Source organism: Magnolia sinica, chromosome 4 (assembly GCF_029962835.1).
Source record: "Magnolia sinica isolate HGM2019 chromosome 4, MsV1, whole genome shotgun sequence".
Classification (NCBI taxonomy): domain Eukaryota; kingdom Viridiplantae; phylum Streptophyta; class Magnoliopsida; order Magnoliales; family Magnoliaceae; genus Magnolia; species Magnolia sinica.
The window spans coordinates 1,919,114-1,941,172 of record NC_080576.1 but is presented as its reverse complement, the minus strand read 5'-3'; the positions used below and the strand labels follow the sequence as shown (position 1 = coordinate 1,941,172).

The 22,059-nt window shown below is 41.6% G+C and overlaps 2 protein-coding genes across 4 annotated transcripts; both read right to left on the bottom strand.

Annotated features, from left to right (window-relative positions):
- Positions 1-1,120: 1,120 nt before the first annotated feature.
- LOC131242119 (uncharacterized) lies at positions 1,121-8,774 on the bottom strand. Of its 2 annotated transcripts, XM_058240544.1 has the most exons (8): positions 8,764-8,774; positions 4,673-4,928; positions 4,360-4,497; positions 4,076-4,154; positions 2,520-2,591; positions 2,319-2,394; positions 2,092-2,160; positions 1,121-1,248 (listed from the first exon to the last, which is right to left on the bottom strand). In XM_058240544.1, the coding sequence occupies exons 2-8, from the start codon at positions 4,844-4,846 to the stop codon at positions 1,164-1,166; spliced, it is 693 nt and encodes a 230-aa protein (XP_058096527.1). In that variant the 5' UTR covers positions 4,847-4,928; positions 8,764-8,774; the 3' UTR covers positions 1,121-1,163. The 2 variants fall into 2 exon arrangements, with proteins under 2 accessions (XP_058096527.1, XP_058096526.1); XM_058240543.1 differs by lacking the exon at positions 8,764-8,774 and having other exon boundaries at positions 4,673-5,804.
- A 4,346-nt stretch (positions 8,775-13,120) lies between these two features.
- Positions 13,121-20,298, bottom strand: LOC131242118 (glutamyl-tRNA(Gln) amidotransferase subunit A, chloroplastic/mitochondrial). Of its 2 annotated transcripts, XM_058240541.1 has the most exons (10): positions 19,613-20,296; positions 17,722-18,033; positions 16,679-16,858; positions 16,393-16,487; positions 16,212-16,287; positions 15,960-16,037; positions 15,699-15,792; positions 15,563-15,612; positions 14,770-14,883; positions 13,121-13,549 (listed from the first exon to the last, which is right to left on the bottom strand). In XM_058240541.1, the coding sequence occupies exons 1-10, from the start codon at positions 20,195-20,197 to the stop codon at positions 13,460-13,462; spliced, it is 1,674 nt and encodes a 557-aa protein (XP_058096524.1). In that variant the 5' UTR covers positions 20,198-20,296; the 3' UTR covers positions 13,121-13,459. The 2 variants fall into 2 exon arrangements, with proteins under 2 accessions (XP_058096524.1, XP_058096525.1); XM_058240542.1 differs by lacking the exons at positions 16,212-16,287; positions 16,393-16,487 and having other exon boundaries at positions 19,613-20,298.
- Between the last annotated feature and the right edge of the window lie 1,761 nt (positions 20,299-22,059).

Here is a 22,059-nt window from a genome sequence, read left to right as displayed (position 1 = left end):
ATTTATCACAGGCATCACATGGGCCCCACACCCAACAAAACTGGAAAATACAGCTGGACAGAGTAGATTTGTACGGACATCTCTGTGGACACCAGTAACATTCGACTGATGGACGTTGTTCCCACTGTTAAAAGGTGGGGCGCACAGAGCCTGGAGCAAGGAAGCGGATTGGCTGGTGTACCACTTGAGCCTTGGATCTGCCTCATTTTTAGGCTTATACCCTAAAATACGGAAAAATGGATGGACGGTGTGGATAAGATCCATACATCACGGTGGCCACTCAAAGCTCCTGTCCGTTCCCAGCTGGAGACAGGCGGGGTAGGACCAATCCGCCTCCGCCACACGTGGCCTAGGTCAGCAGGTTGGGCGGCAACAACATATCATAGTGGGCTCCAGTAGATTTTAACGGTAGCAGATCAATCCCTCCTGCAATCAACGGTGCAGACCTGGACACCATAAAACGATGGGCCCCACATGAATTAGGTCAAACCGATATTCTATATCCACCGCCCTATCATAGTGAGCCCACCTTTGATGTGGGGCCGTCCATCATGCAGGGCCTGCATTGGATATGGAGTGGGAACCATCATGCAGGGGGCTGCGTTTATTGAGCTATTGTTGGAGCTTGGCAGCGGAACAAAAGGGATGTCACACATGCACCATGTGCACAGAGCTTCAGACTGATTGGATCTCTGATATTTTGTGTTGGTCAAGAAAATTGAAACCTAAACAAAATAAATAAACAGTCCCTTTGTCCATAAACAAGCACTGATAGCGCTTGTCACCTTCTGATACATTGGAATGAGGACTCTCAAATTCCATCAATTGACATTTAAAAAGGCAATAAACAGAACGCAATGGCCATGTAACCCTCTTATCTATGTAGTATTGCTTAAAAACCAACGGAAGATACAACATAAAATGGCATGGTTTCTGTGGGAAAAATCAGTAATTATGTTATCTGAGTAACCCTCTTTTTTCAGAGGGAATGAGAGAGGGAGCTGCAAATGTAGACGCAGGCCGAGTCATATGAATTCAAGAACCAAGTTGCAGATCCTTCCATTTGTAGATACAAATAAAAACTAGAAGAGATGGAAATAGGTGAACAAAAATCCACCGACACCTGCGATTTGCTTTCTCAACAACCACAAGTCCAGCTGCTATTATCTTCCAAATGGCTTGTTTACTTTGGAACTGGATGCTGGACTCTTTCCAAGAAAACCACTTGGCTTCATTGTCCTTGAAACACTGTGGGACAAGCAGCAAGCATGAATACGGTGAGCTGGCAAAACGTCAAGCACATGTGACCACACAATGCACAGAGGTAAATGCATGGGATGTGTGCACACATATGGATATGACATGACCAAGGCAACATGGATCATGGGTTGCTCTGGAACGTGTGCATGATATGGATGTGTGACATGCTAGGGGTAGGATCGTGTGTGTGTGTGTGTGTGTGTGTGTGTGTGTATCTGAACTGATATCAGGATACTACAAAGGGATATTACGGGATCATTAGAGGCAAAATTCCTAGGGGAAAATGAAGTGTTTAACCTGTTGGAGGCTGCTTTAATTTCCTGAAATACATTAATATCCTCAGGAGAAAACCTTCTCCAGTGGCCCAAAGCATATCAGCCAAAGCCAAGCTACAAAAATCAACCTCAATACGGTGAAAGAGGAAGACACTATCCTGATGGATTCTTTTAAATCAATTAGCAGCAGGAGGCTGCAAAAAAACCACTGCAACTTTACCCACAGGGTCAGAAATGAGACCACCAAAACCAGCCTTTCGATGTTTCCAGTTGCAGAACCCATTAGAGATAAAGGACCAATGTGCCTACTGCCTACTATTGCATAAATCAAAGAATGTATCTCCACATTCCCAATATGAATTAACATTATGATTTAATCAATGACAAGAGTAGAGAATCATAACTTCAAAATGGTAAAAATAGCGAACTGGATAGCAAATGACACGTGATTTGGAAATCATGCCGATTCAGAATGGAAAACATGGCCAGGACCTACACATGCACGCACTCAAAAACACATCTACAGATGGATGGATAAGAAATAGAGTGTGCATACCCAGGAGGCGGAAAGGACTTCCTTTGCAATTCCTTTTTCCTCATAGCTTCATGCACTCTGGCTTCATGGCTGTTGGCCAAATCAAAGGAGTAGGACATGACAGCAACTCAGAGAGAACATATTTAACACTAATTTCATCATAATAATCAAAACAAAAATGTTATTGCATTTTTTAGTACCTAAGAATGATAAAAGAAATCCCAAGACATTTATTTGCCTAAAATTACCTGTTATGATACTCCATTTTTGCCTTCTTCATCAGGTTGCCCTTCACATTTGAAAAATTGTTTCCAGGTCCATGGCCTGAAAACAAACTTTGACAGTACATAACCTCAAACAGTAACCAGAAATTCACAGACTCTTCTCTGTGCGGGGCCATGAGACATCATGAGCAAATCATAAAAACCAACAGGGAACAAAACCTCAACCTCCAAAAGAATTTCTCTTTTTGCTTGAAGGTGGAACCTTGGAACAAAGCTGAATCTGCCGACTTTGTTTTCCTACAAGGATAGAATGATATTTAGTGCTTGATATAAACTTTTAAGTATGCAAATCTTGCTAACATGTGAGCTCATATAAAGCCGCATATTATCTCAGTTACTAGTGAATTCCAATTCCACAAACTGAAGTTGCTGTAGGCATTAGTCATGTACCTAGCATGTCCATATTTCAAAATTGCTAATCTAGGTGGTGATAGTACTTGGTTATTGTCTTAAATGAAAAGCCATAAAAAATAGAGTTATGATGACTCGCAAACTATGATCTTCTTAGAGAAGAATGATTCTAGGAAGACCTAGAATGAGAAAGCATAAATTTTATGTTCTCCCTTATTCAATGCATTCTACTCAGCAAGGGCCCCAATATCCGTTTTTGGGTTGATATCTGGGTGGGCAATTCTCCCCTTAAAGACAGATTCCCGAACATTTATCTCCTCGCTCCTTCCAAGGATATCCCTGTGGCCGATTGTTATTCTGTCGTTGGGGACAAAATTGTTTGGAATCTGATTTGCAGAAGAAATTTGGAAGACTCGGAAATCAGCGAATATGCGGATCTCCTGGAATGTATCCATGCAGCTTCTCAAAACCAGTCTATGGAAGATTCCTTAATCTGGAAACTGGACAAGGCCAGCAGATTCTCTGTCAAATCCCTGTACAACTTGCTTCTTAGTAACCGGGTGGCTTCAGAATCCCAGCGGCCCTTTCATATCTGGAAATATTCAGCTCCCCCAAGGATTGTGGTGTTCGGTTGGTTAGCAGGCAAGAAGAAAATTCTAACAGTTGAGAATCTGAGAAGAAGGGGGATGGCCATTGTGAATATCTGCCTATGCTGCATGTGTAATGAAGAGACAATTGATCATCTCCTTCTGCACTACTCCTTCATTACTTCTATTTGGTCCGAGTTTTGTTCACGGTTCAATATCAGTTGGTGTGTCCCTGGAGTGGTGGATCAATTCCTTCAAGCTTGGCATGGGGTCAATATCGGCAAGCACAGGACCAGGTTATGGAGGATGGCCATTGTCGCGGTTTGGTGGTCAGTCTGGGAAGAAAGAAATGGGAGATGCTTCTCGGACGTCTCGAATTCTGTCCATGTTATTATCTCTAAGGCCAAACGTCTCTTGATAGAATGGGAGTCTCAAGTTGATCTGTTAAAGGGCTGTGATCTTCTTTTTATAGGAGTTTAGTTTGAGTCCGCCTCCTCAGCGGACTCTCTCCTTTTCTTGTATCTTTTGTCTTATTAATATATTGTCGATTTTCAAAAAAAAAAAAAAAAATGCTTTCTACATTGTGCAAAAATAGGTTCATATTAATCCATCATAGCTAACCCAGCCAAAGCTGAATATGAAGCTTAGAACTCAAATCCATGACAGTGTGTTATGCATTGGATGGGAAAGCAGGTTAATCATTCAGAGATAACAATAAAAGCAGGGACATAAAAACATTAACATTACAACTAACGAAAGATAATAAGATGGAAAATAACTTACTAACACCCTCTTCTTCATAAAGCTTCTTCAGTCGATCAACTGATTTCTGCTGAGCTTCATCCCTCTCTTTTACTTTTGCCTGCAAATGAATGACAGCAGTTGAAAACAAATTCCTTTCCTACCAGACCATAACAACAGACGCATCTAAGAATATTGCAGCCACATTTAAAGAAATCAGGATAGAGCACATCAAATCCAACAATATAGAGGACAATTTTTTAATGGATAATTAGATAAGAAAATTGTAACAGGAAAAAAGGAAAAAGAAAAAGAAAAAAACATACTTCATACAGTAGCCTCCACTTAAATACAACTTGCTTCCGCTTCATCCTTTTGACAACAAGATTAACACTTTCCTCACCAAAATGTTTTTCGTAAAAATTTTTCCACAAATTATCAGTTACTGGACTCAGGTCTCTTCCCTGCAATAATTTACAACAAGTAAAAGACAGATGAATATCACATCAGAATATCAAGCAATCAATTTACAAGCGATAACATGGAAGCAGCAGCATCTGCCGTGACAGCAAAGACTAACCAGTTAACTGTAGAAAAACATAAATTGATAGAAAGAGGTAGGAAAATTTTATAACTTACCTGTGAACACTCCTCAATGTGCATTAATTGATCAAGTGTACAGTGAGGTAATATGTCCTTCAGCAGGTATATGTCCGTTTCCCCAACATCTCCAATATACCTAATATTATCTATAGCAGTCTGAATACAGAGGTCCAGCAAAGTAGGAATCTTCCTTTGGAAGCTCAAAACCATATTTATCTTGAGTTAATACGATTGATCTAAAGCCCCAAAACGAACCCAAGGGGCTAGAACTGGCCACGCGGAGAAGCCCTTCCTAATAGATATCCACCAAGAGAAACATTATAAGAGATTAGAACACTGCATGAGTGACCTATGCAAGCATGATACAACTGTTAGTTTTCAAACCAGGCTGGTCGATCCAGGATGTGCCCAAGTCCCAAGGTTGATCCAAGACGCACCTACGTATCATATTATGATATAATATATTTTCATAATAGAAATAATATCATACTATTTCTTGACCCACTGGTCAATCCACTGAGTCCCAGGTTGACCCTACCCAGTGACGGACAAGGTCCTGGGCCAACTCCTGGTTAGCAAACTATGAAACAATTTCACGAGGGTGGCTAACTACATAGAACAAAAGAGTTCCAAAGTGGGCAACGAAAACCAGCGTTCAAAACAAGGAATAAAATCTTTAAATAGCCCAAGAAAAATTGAAGGATTGTTGCAAATATAAAATCACAGAAATATGCCATTATCTTTCAAAATGAGTTACAGTTAAGTACTCTCAGTAAAAACAATAGCAAAGTCACATGCTATGCACGTGAGAAGAGAGATCCACCAATAGCACTAGTGGCCTTGTTTCCATGCAATAACACGAACATGGTGGGGTCCCACATACTGATCAGCACAGATATCAGACCATCGTGCCATGTTTTTGCTCGTGTGATAAAAGTTGAATTCTTGCAACCAGTGGAAGAGGCAGAGAGCTCCTGCCCTCCCCCTCTCTCTCTAATGTGGTGGCTTTTGGACGTGGGTTTAGAGGTGACTTCCTAATTAATGCTGCTGGCTTATCTCATTTGATTTTGAAAATGTCTTCAAGATTCTACTTTCCTACTACCCTTGCAGATGGTTAGAAAACTGGATTAATAGCTAAACGTACATTTTAAGGAGGAAAAGATGATGCATATGCTCCTCCTTGCACATCACCCACCTGTTAGGAAGGTCGATACCCCTGCTCTTTTGGTGGTCCATGGGTAAGATTTGTGCCCTTCACTGTCATCTATTCAAAAACAAAAACTTTAGGGGGAGTAGCAGTGGCCCAAACAAGGTGGGAAAAAGGTGATGAATCTTCCTTGAAGCTTCAAAAGACTATTTTGTTGAGAACTACCCGAAGCATTCTGTTTCCACACTTTGGTATCCTCCACATCGAAGGAGGGAGAAACTGACTGAAGTCAATGCAGCAGCTCTCAAGAATCTACCATTTCATTATCCTTTACATCTCTTTCAAAATTTAAATTCCAAACCAGGCACTCCCCAAAGCACCATTCACAGACACTTCTTTATTTGCAGCCACTCTGTATATAATAAGAAAAATCACACTCAGTGGCTTATCACCTAGCAATCCATCATCCCAAAGACACACTCCACATTGTCATGTCTTGAATCTAGTTTGCTCTTTTAGAAATTTGCACAAACCTTCTTATCATTTCCCATCTTACTAATACACTTCATAAATTGGTACCGTTGCCACATTTCATCACTACTGGGTCCCACCCCTAATTGGAAAAGCCATTCTTTTTGTTCACCATCTCCAAAACAGATCTTTCACTTTCTCAAACCTCAACCACTGAGGCTCTAGTTTCTCTCCCTCATCCTCCCCAAACCAATTCCCTCATTCTTTTCATATTCCTGGACTTCATTCCACCTAAGACGAATTTGCAATTGTCAATCTTCCTTCCCAAGATTTGATTACCAATGAGGATATGGTCCTTGATAGAGTTGAATGGCGGAACAAGACTCGTGTAATGGACCCCAATTAGGTGAGATAAGGTTTAGATGATGATGATGATGCTTAGCTGACCCAATTCTAAAACCCGGCCTGGACTAGATGCAACAAGTTATAGCAGGCAGGAGTTTCAAATCCAGTAAACTTCTCACTAACAGTTCTTTTGAAACTTTCCGGTGTCGGCGTGGCAAGCCATCCTACTTTCATCTCATCCCCCTTGGCCTTGAACATTGTTGTCTCTCGCTTTTGAGGTCAATTAGATTAGCTTCTTCCCTTCTTCAAATCTTTTCACTTCTTAGGTCTAGTTCTTGTAGTGGACCAGTAAGTTGACATTTTTATGTTCATTTTTTATTATTTGTTTCATCATCATTTAAGCCTTATCCCAACTAATTGGGTTCGGCTACATGAATCCTTTTCTGCTTTGGATTCACGTTGGAAGTTACGGCATAAGCTCGACGCTAGCTGCGAATGTATCGCAACCCTTCATCTTTATCCGTGATGGGGACCGGCAATGAGAGCATAAAACTCCCACGAACACAATGTAATAAACTATTACATAGGTTGATTATAATCAAGCGCTATCTATTCATTACATAGGTTGATTATAACAAGCGGTATCTATTCATTACATAGGTTGATAAACAATAAATGAGTTATTTTCTATTATCTGTTTATGAATTACTAAAAGTATATGCATGAAACACAATAAACAATTGCTTCATTGATAGAAGCAAATATGAAGCTGAGAGCAGATGTTCAGGCACCAACTCCATGCCGAACAAGGAGGATCAATCTTCCTATTAATAGCCAAATTGCATTCAGAGAACCGCTCTGAATTAAAACCGGTAGGGAGTTCAAATCTATGCAAAGTTGAAGGCCATCCAAGATGGCTCTTGAACTCGGCCAGGCATTCCTAGGAGAGGAAGGCTTTGGTTTGGGATCCCACACGAATGCCCTGACTAGCTGAGGGCATAACTTTCAGCTCCAGCATCTGTTTTTCTATTAATTGTCAGGTCTCACCCAAGGCCTGGTAACACCACCAGGGCCAAGGTACCGAGCCCTCCTAGGATGTTTGTGCTTGGAAACTATTGGCATCAACCCATATTGCTTTTGGCGTCAAGCCTTCTAGATCTGCAGTAGAGAAAGCAATAGCATCATCGGCAAGAGGCAAGGGAGGAAGAGAATACTGATTACTCTGTAAACCAATCCTGGAAAGGAAGACTGGCGGCTTTAATGTCAGAAAGCAGCTCCAGCTGTCGAGGAATCAGACAGATTTCATGCCTTGTGAATTTTATTGGTATGGGCTGAAATTAGGACCATTGAACCTCCAAACTGAACTCCACACTGGAAACCATCGATAGTTCAATCAATCATAGGTGAAGCAGGGACTCGATCAAGGGAGATGGAAACCCCATATGGCATGTCCTAAAATTCACACTATACACCCCTCCCTCTGGGACGAGGCCCGTGATCAGGCAGGAAATTGGATGCTTTTACAGAGCAGCTACATCTGGTTGAGTTTGGACTGAAACAGGCCATTGAAAAAGTACAGGGGTCAGCAGACACCGGTTCAACCAAGGTGCTCTATGGTTTCTTAAAAATATACTATATTATAGGTACAGTTCGAATGCTCAACCTCTACCTCAATCACGACCCTCACATGCGAACCCCTCATTGAATCGCCATTCATGACCACAACTCATACACATAGAATTTCACACAAATTCCCAACTCAGCTCAGGCATCATATACATAAATAAGCTTCAACCTTCATCTATTAGACCGCAAGAACACAATTAAAAATTAAAAATTAAAAAGGAAAGGAAATAGAAATCAGACAATTCCGTAAAAAAGAAATCCAATACAATTCATCAAAATTCATTCATCTAACATGCAAATCCATTAATACTTTTCTCAGTAAACAAAGAATCGAAAATAAAAAGAAACATGCGATCTGCGATTTCACTCATTCAACAGGAAATCAGAACCGATCGTTTAAATTTCCAGATAAATAACGAAAACAGCAATCAGCGAAATCGAGATCAGATTAGAGGAAACTACGATCATCATAATCTGCAAAAAAATCAAGAGAAATCTCTCTCTGGAGAATTTCCAGGGTTTTCTCGGAAGAGCTTACCGCGTTCTTTGCGATTGATGACCGTACGCCGGAGAAAAATACGCCCGCCCAGGCAACGAACAGGTCCTGCAATAATGCAAATCTATTAAATGTTTTGCACAGTACTGCTATCATGCACCGGGGAGGTCGAGGAATCCATTCCCAAGGAGGAGAAGTTCGCAATACACCCTTTCACGTGTCGCTTATGTAAACATCCGAGCCGTTAAAAGTGTGGGCCGCATCATAAAAATCGACTCGGCACAAAATTATAATGGTCCATCGTCAGATGGGGTAGACATTACTAATAATAAATGGACAGCCCGTGGTCGTCTGACTAAATATGCGTGTCTTATACAACGTTGTACGATGTTACGCAGGAGATAATCTGACCGGAATCGTCTCCAAGAATAAACACCCGAGTTCTGTGGGACCACCATGTTTTATCTGTAAATCCAACCCGTTCATCAGGTGAGAACCATCGAATTAACCGCACATATATAAATCTTGTAAAGATTACAATGGGGTTACCAATGAAAACAATGTAAAACTGCTCCTAAATCCTATAAGTTTACATGATGGTTTGGCCCACCTGATAATGGATCAGCTTAATTTTGTGTTTGCGGTGAGTTATATCTGATCAACGCGTTTGATGAAAGATACGTACCATGTCGTCCCACACACAAACATATGGACGGCATCCCATCCCAATGTTTCCCTGTGGTGTGGCCCACCTGAGTTGTGGATCTCGCTGGGGTTTTTCCTCCAGGTCTTAGAAGCGAGGATAGAACTTGATGGATGAACTAGATTTTACATATACAGCATGGTGGGACCCATAAGCTTCAGTATCTTACGCGAAAACAGGTGTTGCAGAGGATTCCGGTCCAACACAATCGCAAGCACGCGTTCTATAGAAAGCAGATTGGGTACTGAGTAAACTCTTTGGGGACCACCGTGGATGTATGTGTCTTATCCTCGCCGTTCATCCGTTTTTTTAGATTATTTTAGGGCATTAACCTACAATTGAAGAATATACACAGCTCAAGCGGACCACACCGCAGGAAAAAGTGGGGATAATGACATCCACCTAGGAAACCTTCTTAGGGCCACAGTAATATTTATATGTCATCCAGGTTGTTCATAAGGTTACACGGACATTGATGAAGTGAAACGATAAATATCATCTTGATACAAAACCTCTGTGGCCCCCAACGCAATTCACACTGTTTCCTGTGGTGTGGTGTATTTGAGCTCTGGACATGCTTCAATTTTGGACTCATGCCTGGAGTGAGCTAATAAATCGGACGTACGGCGTGGATAAGACAGATACATCACGGCGTGGATTTCCTGCTAAAGCCTTTGCAGGAAGTTCCTGCCCTGGAAACCTAGGTGGGGCCCACCGTGATGTTTTTGAAACATCCACCCTGTTCATCCAATTTTTGAGCTCATTTTAACACTTGAGACCAAAAGTGAGAAGGATACAAGACTAAGGTGGGCCGCATTAAGGGAAAATGTGGGTAGGGAAATTCCTACAGTTGAAACCTCCCTGTGTCGGTAGTGACGTTTACATGCCATCCATACCATTCATAACGTCATTTCCACCAGGATGATGAACCGAAAACACAAATATTATCATGATTCAAAACTTTTGTGGCCCCGCGCATATTTTAACCGTGGAAGTTCGCTCATTTTTGCCTATAGTCCTAAAATGAGTTGGATTTCTCGAAAATATCACGGTGATAGGTTTTTTTTTGCTAGCTTGTTACAAGCGCCACTGTCAGTTCACACTTCACCATTAGGGATCGATACAAAGACCTCAGTGTTGAAACGAGGTATCTTTCACTCATCTGCCACTTGAGCTATGGATCAGGTGGTAATCCGCGTACAGGTTGCCGTCCATTTACATACGCGGCTTACGTGTGATGTGTATACGGCATCTGAAAATGCTGTCCACAATCTTGATGGTTGGTGCTGTCCATTTACATATGCGGCTTACGTGTGATGTGTATACGGCATCTGAAAATGTTGTCCCCAACCTTGATGGTTGATATCATTGAGCACAAAATTGGGACACTTAGACAACCCAATCGATTGATCTGGACTTTACATCAGGTCCAGCATGCATTTGCATGTGCGACCATGCAAATATCACACCGATATTATGGTCTTAACTATCTGATTAATGGCTTCAAATATGGACGGTCAAGATCATTTGTTAAAAAAAGGTATAACCAACCATTCGATCCGTCTATTTAATAGCTTCCATCATGGATTACTTATGATTCTAAATATCTACTTGCATTATGCAATCCTGACCATCCTTTCCCTGAGTTGAAAAAAGGATAGGTAAAGAAAATAAGATTCAAATCTAGGATGGATTTGATCATCAGATCTGTCTAGCTTTTCATGATTGCACTTGACACGTGTTCTAGACTTAATGGATGGTTTAGATCAATCTAGTGGGCTGTCAAATTTACCCCATACAACTATGAGCACTATATCTTATATGGGAAATGGTAGTATGAGGTCGACCTCATGAGAACTCCCCATGAGGTCGAGCTGTGTGGGCCCCATTGTGATGTATGTAGAACAACTACCCCATCAGTCAGATGCACCATTCCATGGTAGGCCACGGGCTTAAAAATCAAAATTAATCCATGGCTTGGGTGGGCCACACCATATACAACAGTTAAGAGGGGTTACCCTCCCATTAAAACATTCTAGTCATTTATTGGCCCACCGAGATGCGGTTCACAAATCAAGCCCATCCATATCGTGTGTCCCATTTGGATGAGGGGTTAGACCGAGTTTCAGCAGCATCCAAAACTCAAGTAGGCCCCACCAAGTGATTTTATATGTTTTAGGCATGTCTTCACATGGTTTTGGATGGTATGGCTCACCTGAGTTCTGTATATGGATAATTTTCGAGATATCCCATAAACTAAATGGGACCCATCAAATGCACGGTATTGATGTTTGACACACATCACGGTGGGGCCCACACAGCTCGACCTCATAGTAACCTCATAGTATCATTTCCCATACCATTTCCCATCTTATATGCTTTGAGAGTTCCGAGCATTTCTCAATATTTATTTATTTATTTATTTTTGTTGGTTTTTTTTTTTTTTTGTCCTAACCAGTTCTGAAAATTGCCAAATCTGGTTAATTTCAAAGTACCTATTTAATAATAATAATAATAATAAGTTAATCCACTGAGCCGACCATGTAAATGCTCTTATTTAACTCAAACCTAACAAAAAACCTAATTCTAAGGACCCCATGAGCATCCAACAGAACCCATTACCCTGGTGGATGTGGGTACTATAGGACCCGATCCAAACCTGAGCAGTTTGACAAGCCTGCTTCTCTCTCTCTCTCTCTCTCTCCCCTAAAACTTTAAAAATTTTCATTTTTCTGACACACGTGTGGCCTCACTTTTGGGCAAGGAACTGAAGACTCGTTGCCTGGGAGGTGAGTCGGTACAATTTGGAACAAGGGTAATTTTTCTAACTGTTAAGTGGATCAGCTTGAGTTGTAGGCAAGGGCCTTATTATTCATTAAGTGGGCCACACATATCCATTGCATGCAAATCATTGGTTTTTTTTTTTTTTCCTAATTTTCTAATTCTTCTTAATACAACTGCGGCCCACCCGTTGAAAGAACTAAGCTGACCTTTGGGCAAAGTGTTCCTTGTTTATCAGGTGGCTCTCACATGTCGTTGATTGTGGATGGCCCTCTACCGACTGGACAAATGATTTCTGGGGAAAGACATCTTCATGGTGCCTCTCCTGATGACTGGCTCCGATCTCACTCATGGGTAGCCCACCAGAGCAAGCCAGAGAGATAAGAGTATGATTTTAAATTTATTATTTTTTAAGTCTGCCGCACGCACCTTTTTCATGGATGAAGTCGTCTAAGCACTCACCATCATAACCTCGTACAAGTATTTGGGGGTGAAGCTTTTTTCATGAATAAAATAATATATTTTCATAATCTCATCTGAATCTGGTACCTATCACCCTATATTGAAAGCTGTATCATCCCCGTATCGGTAAGTCTCTCTCTCCCCACATCACCAACCCCTTTCCACTGGAAAATCAGATGAGGACAAAGCAGGGGCTAAATTGAGACCCAAACCCAGCAAATGGTAGAATAGGCCAGGGGATCCGCAGCCCAGTCCGGCCTATTGAAAGCCTAAAGAAACTTAAAACCACTCTAAATATTCAAACAATACCTTATTCAATATTGAATGGCTCATTATTTTCCTTAAACGTGTTCATTTATTTGACAAGTTTTGAAACTATGGTGGGGCTCATCATGTCAACAGCCCAGATCGCTAAACCATTGGGCCTTCTGCAGCAAACAACGCAGCTTATCCTCAGCTTCCCAACATGTGACTTGATTTCAGAGGAAAGGAAAGGAAACAGGCCATCTAAAAGAAAAGCCAAACAACAGTTAGATGCTGGACGCACAGCCACAAGACGGAATTTGCACCATCTCTACGTGGCAGCCCATCTGGCCAGTTTTAAATGGGAATAACAAAACTTGTTCATATGATTATAGTTTTAAGCTATGCGATCCGATCAAAATGGCAAATTGAACCTGTTCTCAAAATGGCCGCTGGCCGTAGACCTTTGTCCAAAATTTTCCTCAAAATGCCATTTTCAATACCTCAAAAGATCTTCAGCTTCTTGTGACATTGATGAGATCAATGTTGTCATGATCTGTCATCTCCTAACAATGGCGGAACGAACCGATAAACTTGTAGAGTCTGCTCAAAGATATGCCCCACCCTTAGCAATTTTGCCTGAAACACATAAGACAGAGACCTCAGCAAAATCGACCACTCACCAGCATACCGTTATCATTATTGAGAATTCCACCTAGCAGCTTGTTGGTAAGCAACCAGGTAAAAAATGTTTGATGCCAGGTAGGTAGCTGGCCATCAAACGTCTGCTGAGCTACCATGATAATGAATTGTGTTTCGAAAGTTCTGAAGGATGGAGAGATTAAAGAGGATGTTTCAAATAGAATTAGAGTTGGACAGATGGAAGTGGTGAGTGCCCATAGTGTGCACTGAATTCCTATGAAACTTTATGGGGAATTTTTATTAGACAGATGTTTGACCAGCTACATTATATGGGCAGAATGTTGGGCAGTCTAGGAGCTAGCATGAACAAAGAGTGTTACAGAAATGGAATGCGGGCAAACCAGCAAGAAGGAATTGAAATACAGGACCGTAAAGGCCGTTACATAAAGGTAATGGTGGCAACCGTTACACGTTACATGGTCTTAATGTTCATAACAGCCGTTGTGAAAAAAAAAAAAAACCCTCTAACCGTCATTAATGGCCTGTTACACCCCATATAAAGGCCATAACAGCCTGAACTAGCATGTTACGGTGCAAATATAGGTTTTTCGGTCTCTTTTTTTTTTTTCAATGTTACAGGGGCAGATACAGGTTTTTTGGGTTTTTTCTTTCAATAATAATTAAAAAAAGAGACCATAACAGCCGTTACAGGGACCGTTACTGTTACAGAATACCTTGGTACCAAAGCCAAAGATGTTAAGAAAGGACAGCTGGGCAAGCCCATCCTCCCTTTAGATGACATAGGCTTGGAGCAAAGGCCCGTATAGGTCATCCAAGGTTAAGCTAGCGTCAGCACTGCGGTCATCTAGGCTTCAGCATGAACCTCGCACAAAGGGGTCCAGGTCACATTAGAAGTTGGTAACTTTGCAATCTTCTTCTCTCCTATGTATATTAAATTTCCGCCTCTACCATCCTTTATCTATTTGCCTCCACATTCTACAGTATCCACTCTCACCAAATAGTCTCCTTCCTTCACATTGTTCCCCAAAACAAAACCTTCCTCCATGTATCGCAATCTCTCTGTTTCTTAACATTCTCCTCTTCCCTTCCTCCCTCCCCATCGTTTCCTACTTTTCCCTTCTCATGATTGGTCTTCAATTATCAGTCATTGAACCAGAAACAGCATGTTCTCAGAAACAAGAAAGGCAGTTCAATACCTCATCGAAGGCAGCACCAATCATTTGAAGTCCAACAGGAAGGCCGGCAGGTCCACCTTCAATCAATCCACATGGCAGCACCAGTGCAGGCAGTCCAGCCAAGTTAACATTCACCTGCACCAATAATAATATCACTTAGGGTTATTTTATTTTATTGACGGAATCATTAAGGTAAAAATAAAAAAGCGCAGAGGAAGGTGACAATGCATCCTGAACTGAAACACAACCAGCGGCCCAGAAATTCAGCCAGTCACCCAAGAACACGCCATCGAGATTCCAGAGAGTTCTGCTCGAATGCAAGCTACTGGTAGGAACACCTAGATTTTAGGTGCCATCACAAAAGAAGGATTTTCCAAAGACCACTAGCATATTTTGATCAGATTGAATCTGTGAAGCTAGAAATCCTTATGAGCTACTATCTTCTGTAAATTGACTAGTTCAGAGCAAGCACCATGCAACAATCTATGAAATGTTTGTAGGGAATTGATATCTACAGCGATCCTGGTAGATTTTTGTATTCCCATTATTCATGTTTGGAATCGAAATAGTGCAAAACAGATGATTGCTGTGAGCAAATGAAAACAGTGGGTGTAAATAGTCCATGCCTGGCAATGTATGTATTAATTTCAAAATAATGAGTCATCCGCTGAGTTGAAAAAACTAAACTCCATTTATTTATTTTCAAACAATCTTTAAAAAATTTATTTATTTTCAAAATAATGATGCACTTATTCAGAATAGAAAAAAAAACTGCAATTCGTTGATACACATAGAGCAGCAGAGTGAGGATTACAGTCATGATGTCGCCTGCATACATTGCCAGAGGATCATTTGTCTTTTCACCTGCAAACAACATTGCCCATTGGCCATGAAGTAACCATGAAAGTAGCCTCAATAATTCATAATATATGCTGCTGGAAGTGGCATACCTATCTTATAAGCCGCTGATGGTGCAGCAGGTGAAATGAGGATGTCATTTTCATCCAATGCTGCCTTGAAGCTTTTCTGAACCAAGGTCCTCACCTAAAACACTATTACAACAATAAGTTTCCAAATAAATGGCACAAGATATCTAAAAAATAACTTCTAGGTTTCTACAACACCACAACTGCTATTAAAACATCGGTACACTACGTAAAATTCACAGAACAGCCTATAATGGAAAGCCTTTACAAAAATAACTGTGGTACCTGCTGGGCACGTTTGTAATATGCATCATAATATCCAGCAGAAAGAGCATAAGTTCCCATTAAAATTCTCATCTTGACCTGAACAAAATGTGCATGGTTGTTAGTCTGCCTGTGAAACTACCAGGCAACTGCCAATCTATTTTGGACTCCTTGTTCAAGCACTAAAACCATAATTCTGCAGTAGCAGTGTAAATGAAATAAACTAGTTGAATCAAGCTGATGAAAAACATAAGCATGCGAGAAGCTCCACACCTCAGGACCAAAACCATTAGCTCGAGAATCTCCATAGAGAGAACTTAGTTCATCTACTGCAACTTGTTTTCCATATCTGATATATATAAGAAGCAAGATTTCAGACACCAAGAGCGTTTTATAAGAATGCAAGCTACTGGAAAGAGAAAAACCATGTTTCTAATGATGGGTAACCAATCACCTTACACCATCATAACGTGATAAATTAGAAGAAGACTCAGATGAAGCTAGAATATAGTAGGCTGGTAACCCAAGAGAAAAAGAAGGGAGTGATACCTGCAACACATCAAAGCAACATTTTAAGCTATCATCACGAACTGGTTTCAGAAGCACACAAGAATGCTGATGATAAGAATGGGGCAACAGGAAGAAAAAGAGCAGGGAGAAAATTTGTCTGCTTTAGCTGCCAGTCGTGCTTTCAGACTTAGCAGGCAGAAAGTTAGTGATGGCTTGTAAAGAAGAAAAACCTCTGTCACGACAGATCCAAGTTCTTCAAAGTGTGAAGCAGCAGCTTTAATAGAGGATATTACTCCCCCATCAACACCATCTCCAAGAGTTTCATGAATCAACCCGACCCTCAGACCCTTCAAAGGTTTAGACTCCAACAGTTCAGCAGATTTAAGCTGAGATGCATAGTCAGGAACCTCCTGAAAAGCACCAGATGAATATTAAAATTAGTGCCAAAACTCTAACTAGCAAGTCACAAAATAATACACATAAAGAAAGCACTATTTTATAGCTTTCCAAATGCTGCGAGTATTAGAAAACTTTGCTCTTACTAATAGGAGGAATTCATAGACAAACTGAAAAGATCCAAGGTAATCGATTTCCTGATTCCAGATCCAGACATTCATATATGGTTGGAACATGCAAAGTTTTCATCTTGGCAACCAGAAACATTTAAGAATAAAAAATCTCGGTTCCATGGAAGAGCAGTGACTAAGAAATCACCTTGTAAGAAACATTTTTTATTTTTATATTTTCTTTTGATCAATCACCTTGTAAGAAACATCCCCAGACCAGATTTGCAATCTAAATTCATATGCTCATATTACGATATGGGTGTTGCATTTTTACGGTCCTGGTAGCCTTCTTCTAAATGGCACTTAAGTATCTTAAGTTCACACCATTATTGTAGTTTGACAATGTGAAACTATTACTTATGTAGTTTGAAATACTCCAAAAACCATCATTAAAGCTGCATTCGGATGCACTATCAAGCAGAATACCAGTAATTAGTTCAATAAAGTGGATTAACCAGATCGCAATTATCATCCTTAGTATTGATATTGAGGACTAGGGTCTAAATTGAAATCATGTTACTATCAAGTTGCACTTGAAAAGGATGCAACTCAATTTGAAGTCTACTTCCTCATTGTAAATGCTAAGTTAATTACAGTTCAGTCAGTTCTTCCCTATTTAAGTAATCTTTGCAATTCAATGCATCGAAATGACAGCATAAATCATCCTGAGGAACTATTAAAAATTCAGGGCATGGAGGAAATCTTACATGCTGACTGCTGGTAGCGTCAAGTCTATCATGACCAGAAAATGCACCAAGAAGAATCGCAGTGTCGATGACTGATGAACTGAAGCATCCAATGACATCCAATGATGATGCATATGCCATGAGTCCAAAGCGAGAGACACGCCCATAGGTTGGCTTCATTCCCACAACACCACAGAAAGATGCTGGCTGCCTGACACTGCCACCAGTGTCACTTCCCAAAGATACCACACATTGCCTTGCAGAGACAGCTGCGGCAGAGCCCCCTGATGATCCTCCAGGGACCCGAGAAATGTCCCAAGGGTTAGCAGTTACCTACAAAGGAACAGATGCAACACAAAGACGCTATAGTAGACATCTCAACTAGCACTGGACTTGGACACAGTGAAGGCCCAAACACAAGTTGCCATGAAACTAGGTCCTTTATGGAGAATGGTCACATCATGGTATTCAAAACAGTTACATACAGCCAATGCCTAAGGAAACAGTCACCTCTGTATCACATGGTCACCCCCATTATGTGATACAAGAGTGAATCGGTCTGTTATGGAAAAGAAGAAGAAGAAGAAGAAGAAGGGCTCCATGGCTGATATGGTGTCACAGGCCAATATGGCCATAAAGGGCCCATTTTGAATAGTTTATTTTCAGTTTTTCCTCATTTTTCCACTTCTTTCTTCAATACATCAACGAAGGAAGCTTAGAAGTAATTTAAACAAGTTCTAGTCCTATTTGAAAGATCAAAGCATAAAAAATTGGGTAGGCTTCGATGAACCAGGGTGGAGAGGACCATTTTGGGAAAGATCGGAAGAAAAGGTAAACCATCACCTCTTATTTATTTATTTTTTTCATTTTTTCTTCTTTTTGTTGTATTTATATGTACCGGACCCTAATCCACCAAATCGTGCTTGATTTGTGTTCGATTAGGGCTTATTCGGTCAACTTTCAGCAGGTCAAATTGAAACTTCCCAGCAGATAGCACACTTACCAAAGAATGGTCGGTCCACTAGACGATCAAACACATGACGAAACCAAAACACATGCGGCGGACAACAATTTTTCTGGCTGTTATAGGGTCATATCAGCTGATACGAGGCCCATGTATGCCGATACGACCCTTATCATAATGGCCAGCAAGATGCCCAATACACCACCTAATACCGTTACATAATACCTTGGATCACAGTGTCAACTCTACCTAACTTACAGTGTCGACCTCTTTGGGGCAGCGCACCTGATGGACAGAACAGATGTCATGCAAACATCATGGTGGACCTGCGTTGGTCAACATTGTCAACACTGTGATCATATTTTTTTTCTTTTTCCTTTTTGTGGGTCTTGTGGTCACAGATGTAACTCATACTTTCTTCATTCCCACCGTTCTGTGCAAACTCAAGGCTGATGAATTCAAAGAGGAGTCAGGTGAATGAATTACGGAAGAAGGCAAGTACCCCATGGAAGTGTTCCAAATTGCAGTTCACTTTACCATCCACACTATATGAGAACTTCCAATTTTAAACGGTTCCTCCTGTGGGTCCCATTGGGGACGGCTATGGGTACGAAAGTCCCACTGATAGTAAGATCATCTGGGATCGACCATGGCCCAAAGATGGTCTGATTGTAAACGACCAAGTTCACATTTCACATTAGATGGGAAAGACTGTTGAATGGGCGTCTAGGATTGTTGGAGTTGTGCAATATTTCGCTGAGGACCATCCATAATTGCAAACCCCAATTAGTTGGGATAAGGCTAAGATGACGATGACATAAACGATTCCAATTACCCAGGGTGGGTCCCATGACTGGCAGATATCCTGCAGAGTTCAGTTTCAAGTAGCCTCATGGACCAACATATCAGTCATCTGAGAGCATGACAATGGGGGAAAAGATTCAATACCTGAAAACCAGAGGCTTCGGTGGTGCTCCCCATCCCAAATTCATCCAAATTCGTCTTCCCAACGACAATTCCCCCGCAATCCCTCACTCTCCTCACTGCTGTCGCGTCAAATGCTGGCTGATACCCCTCGAGAATCCTGGACCCACCAGTCGACGGCATGTCCACCGTACATATATTATCCTTCACGCCGACCAAGACTCCTGCCAACGGCCCTAATTCCTCGCCGCGCTCAATCTTCTGATCGACGGCCTCCGCTTCCCGCATCACGGCATCCTCCGCCACGTGGAGGAAGCTCCGGATGTGGGGCTCAGTCTGCCGCAGCCGGGTCAGGTAACCTTCAGCGATCTCGACGGCCTTCTTTTGGCGGGAGAGGAGGGATTCTCGGACGGTGAGTATTTGAGAGGAGGGAGGGGAGGGAGGAGTTAGGGTTTGGGGATCTGAGACGAGCTGCTGAGATGAAAGGGAGAGGTTGGAGCGGTGAAAATGGCGGGAATTTGGAGGGAGGTTTTGGAGTTTTGGCGGGAACTGGAGTGGGAAACGGCAGTGGGTGAGAAGGAGACGGGGGTTTTGAATGGGGGACGGCATTCTCCCTCCCTCCCTCTCTCTCTCTCTCTCTCTCTCTCGGCTTGAGAGGAGCTGGAATGGACGAAGAGCTTCGTTTCTTCCACAGGTTTGTAATCGGGGGTGGGCAGTTGATGCCGAGCTATTTGATAGTCCGGCAGAAGATGACGCTTGATACACGGGCGCTCAGATATTCTATACGTGGCACACGTTAACTCAAGTTATAGAAGTTACATTTCCATAGTCAAACAGGTTGAATATCCAATCCTTTGCCTCTTTAGGGGTGGCAATGGGGCGGGCTTGGTTGGGCTTGGCCAGGCCTGGGTTTTGACAGGACATCCATGACACAAGGCACGAACCAGCCCAGCCCAAGCTGAAAATATTTTAGTCGGGCTTGGGCCTGACCTATCCCAGCATGGAAAATGATTTTTAAAAAAAATATTTCCCTAGAATTTTTAAATATATTTACTTATCAAATGGCAGCATATGCACTGAGAAATAAATATTTAAGAGTAATGAAACTAACAGTATGCATTAAAATTAGTTGTTCCCCAGCTAAGGATTATGTGCCAGATTAGGTGAGGTAGGGATACCAACTTAGTGGGCGAGGCCTGACAGTGGGGCCCACCTTGTTGTACTTTTTGTATATCCACTTTGTCCATTCATTTTGCTACTCATTTTAGGGCATGGTCTGTAAAATGAGGCAGATCCAAATCTCAGGTGGATCATACTGGAGGGATTGTTCTCTCACCATTAAAAGCTTTTTACGGGCCACAAAAATTTTGAATCAAGCTTTTATTCTTATTTTTCTCTTCATCCAGGTCTATATAACCTTATCAACAGGTTGGATGGAAAATAGCATTACAGTGAGTCCCGTAAAGTTTTTAATTGTGGGATTTCAATTAACACTATTTTTCTTTAATATAGTCCACCTGAGATTTGGATTTGCCTCATTTTTTAGACCATGTCCGGAAATGAGCTCACAAAATGAATGAAAGGCATGGTATACAACACATATATCGAGATAGGCCCCACTATCAAGGCCTCACCCTAAGCTGTTACACCTATCTTATCTAATATACGTTCTAGGAAGGGCTTTGTAAACCCTAACACGTCGGCCAAAGCCAGCGAGCTTCTGAACATCCAAGCTCAAGCCCATCCCATTTATAAACGGGCTTAAAATTAAATTTTAAGCCCAAGCCTAACCTTCTTACCAGATATTTCAGCCCAAAGCAGGCCGGGCCAAGAAGCCCAATGGCCAACCTAACCCATTGATTTCACTGCCTGAAACCTAAACTCCTCTTCTTCATATTTTAAAGAGAGGGGTGTTTGGATGCCCTCCCCCTTTGGCATGTCTCCACTTGAGTTGAGAGCAAGTAGAGCTAAAAACAAACCAAGCCAACTCGATTAGCTTGCTCGTTTGGCTTGGTTCGGCTTGAATAGTCTGTTTGGGTTGAGCCGAGTTAGAAATCTCATCTCATTTCAAAATCCGGCCGAGCCCAGGCTGTATAACAACCTGGTTTGATTCGGCTTCAACCTTGGCTCGGTTTTGCCCAATTTGGCTTGATCGAATATGAATGTAGTATAAATATTTAAATAAAAAATAAAAAATCTTAACTTACTGAGTTTGCTACTTTACCTGAGTCATAGCTGAGCGCCGAGAGCCATCCTATCCTCCTCTCCCTCTCATTTACCCTACACACCCAATCGAGTGCCCTCCTCTCTTTCCAGCCTCTCCTATTTTTTAATCTCATCTTCCTTTCTCTACCTACACTTGAACGCAGTTGCCCAGCCCACTCGCCATACCTGACTCTCGTTTCCCTCTCTCTCTCTCTCTCATACCCGCACATCACACACGGCTTCAACCTAGCTCAATTTTAGCTTGA